General features: G+C 45.3%; 1 protein-coding gene across 1 annotated transcript; it reads right to left on the bottom strand.

The window, feature by feature from the left end:
• Positions 1-210: 210 nt before the first annotated feature.
• LOC139777829 (uncharacterized) lies at positions 211-2028 on the bottom strand. Its single transcript, XM_071715468.1, has one exon. It carries the CDS (start codon positions 2026-2028, stop codon positions 211-213), a length of 1818 nt encoding a protein of 605 aa, XP_071571569.1.
• Positions 2029-2517: the final 489 nt, after the last annotated feature.

The raw sequence follows: 2517 nt of genomic DNA, 5'->3' as shown, positions 1-2517 counted from the left end.
ACTTGCTGGTGCATGGTTTAACCTCAAGTGCGTGTACTCAATGAGTTTGTTTACCAAGGAATGTCGTGAATCTAACAAGATCGGGTGTCTGAAATCCATGGTATTGTCCCGATTCGCGACCGGGCTTTTCAGTCGAATTATTCCATCTTCGTCTAGATATGTGTTCATCGAGTTCATCCTTGAATCCTTGAAGCCAAAGAAACTTTCACGTTAAACCATGCGCATCAACTTTAATTCCGCAGCTGTAACTTCTTTTACTCTTAAATAGGACTTTACTCGTTTCGAAGCTTCTAGTCGACAATTTGCAACAAACCTCATTATCCAGGCGAGTCGTCGTAGAATTTCCTCATAAGAAGTATCCGGAATCGCCATTTCTCCACTTGCCTTAGACTCATGCCCCGTTGCATTGGCGATTAGCACGGACGAGATTTGTACAACCTTTGATCTCGCCGCTCCTCTCTTCATCTCGCTTCGAACAGCATCTTCATCTATCTTAACGTCGGATAAGGGCCACTCTTCTTCAGGGCGCGATAGCCATTGTGGTCCTAGCCACCATTTAGTCTTGGTTAGTTCCCTGGCAAAACATCCTCTGGACGGAAGATCAGCAGGGTTTAAATCTCCAGGAACATGACGCCAATCATCAGGTTCTGTCAATTGCCTAATTTCTTGCACTCGTCGCCAGACAAACGTCGCCCATTGACTCTCTCTCTTGATCCATGCAAGCACCGTGGAAGAATCAGTCCAACAGTATACCTTGACCTCAGGACGATTCAAATACTTGATGGTGCTACACAGTAATCGGGCTCCAATAACAGCACTCATCAATTCCAGGCGTGGGATCGTTGGCTTTCCTAGGGGTGCGAGTCTGGATTTGGCCTGAACTAGGTGGACTTTAATCCCCTGGCTGCAGACAACTCTTACGAAAATTACTGCGGCATAGGCGGCTTGACTAGCATCTACAAACAAATGGAGTGACAAAAAATTATTAGTTCTTCCAAAAATCCATCGCGGAATTCTAACTTCACGAAGAAGCTCTAAGTCTCGAAGCCACTTGACAAAAGCTGCGCCCGTCTCCTCATCGACCGTCTCGTCCCAATTTGTCTTCTTAGTCCACAATGCCTGCAGAATCAGCTTCGGGCACAATAGCACCGGGCAAACAATGCCAATCGGGTCGAATACCTTTTGTGTGGCTGCCAAAATCTTCCTTTTTGTGACTACCTCGGGGATCCTCGGCTGTAAACAATGGTCGGAAATCTTTAATATGTCCTCGCCTTTATCCCAGACAAGGCCTAAAACTGGAGTTTCTGTCGAGGGATTCATGTCGCCAGAATACTCCCACCCTCGAAGGTCAAATCCTCCTTTACTCATGTATAGAGTCGCCTTCTCCTTGAAACCTTCTACCTCGCCGACCGTTGGGAGACTCATTATACTGTTGTCAACGTAGAAGGATTTTGCAAGATCACGTATTAAGTTGATCCCCTCCTCGGGTAAATCTCGAGCAATGTTCTCCAGATGAAGATCGATGGTTGCTCCCAGCAAAAATGGGCTGCTTGATACTCCAAAAACGACACGACAGTGTCGATAGACCACAAATTCCGTTTCTTCAGGCTGTCTCTTCCACAAAAATCTCATAACGTCTCGATCCTGTTTCGAGACGCTAATCTGGAGAAATGCCTTTCGTATATCTGCTATCACTCCAAATTTCTGCAGCCTGAATCGCAGCAGCAACTCGGGTATCAATTCGATAAAATTTGGTCCCGTCTCTAAGCACTGATTCAACGAGGGACTTTCTCTTTCTCTTGACGATGCATCAAAAACCGAGCGAATTCGAGTCGTGCTATTTTCCTTAACTACGTGTCTGTGTGGCAGGTAATGTCCATAATCCTTTGCTTCATTGCTAGGAAGTTCTTCTATTATACCATCGTTTAACCAATCCTGAAAGACGTCGTCGTAGGCTTGGTAGAGACCATCTTGTTTTAGCTTCTTGATTGTACTTTCTAACCTTTGCTCAGCCGTGGCACGATTCATCGGTAGAGTTGGGTGGTTCTCCTTCCAGGGCAAACATACCTCATAACGTCCTTGCTCGTTTATGATTGTAGAGTGTCGAAAGCCTTTTAGAACGTTTTCTTAAAGCTGTTCCTTCGTAGATTTTTGGATGGGATCTTGTATTCCCAAAACGTCCAAATTCCACAGGTCTTCGATCTTCGCCTCGTCCACATACATAGAAAAAGCGATCGCCACACTGTCGTTGCGCTGACAAACGTGCGATGGATTTTTGCCCATTATTGTCCATCCAAACTTGGTATCAACAGCCGTTACTCCATTATCAAGTTAAACTATTCGACCGGTTAGAAGCTTGCCAGCAACATCGGCTCCTATCAAGAGGGAAATCGGTACTTCATCGTGGTTAGCATCTGTGAGATTAATGGATTTTCTACTTAGTTCCTTGATCCAAGAACCTCCGGTCACCCTGGGAATATTGACACATATTTTATTCTGCTCAAATGCGTTGAAATT

Source organism: Temnothorax nylanderi, unplaced genomic scaffold (assembly GCF_030848795.1).
Source record: "Temnothorax nylanderi isolate EJ_2023f unplaced genomic scaffold, tnyl_v1.0 TNYL_tig0165_pilon, whole genome shotgun sequence".
Classification (NCBI taxonomy): domain Eukaryota; kingdom Metazoa; phylum Arthropoda; class Insecta; order Hymenoptera; family Formicidae; genus Temnothorax; species Temnothorax nylanderi.
Note: the sequence above shows the minus strand (reverse complement) of the source record. Positions and strands in the feature narration are given on the sequence as shown.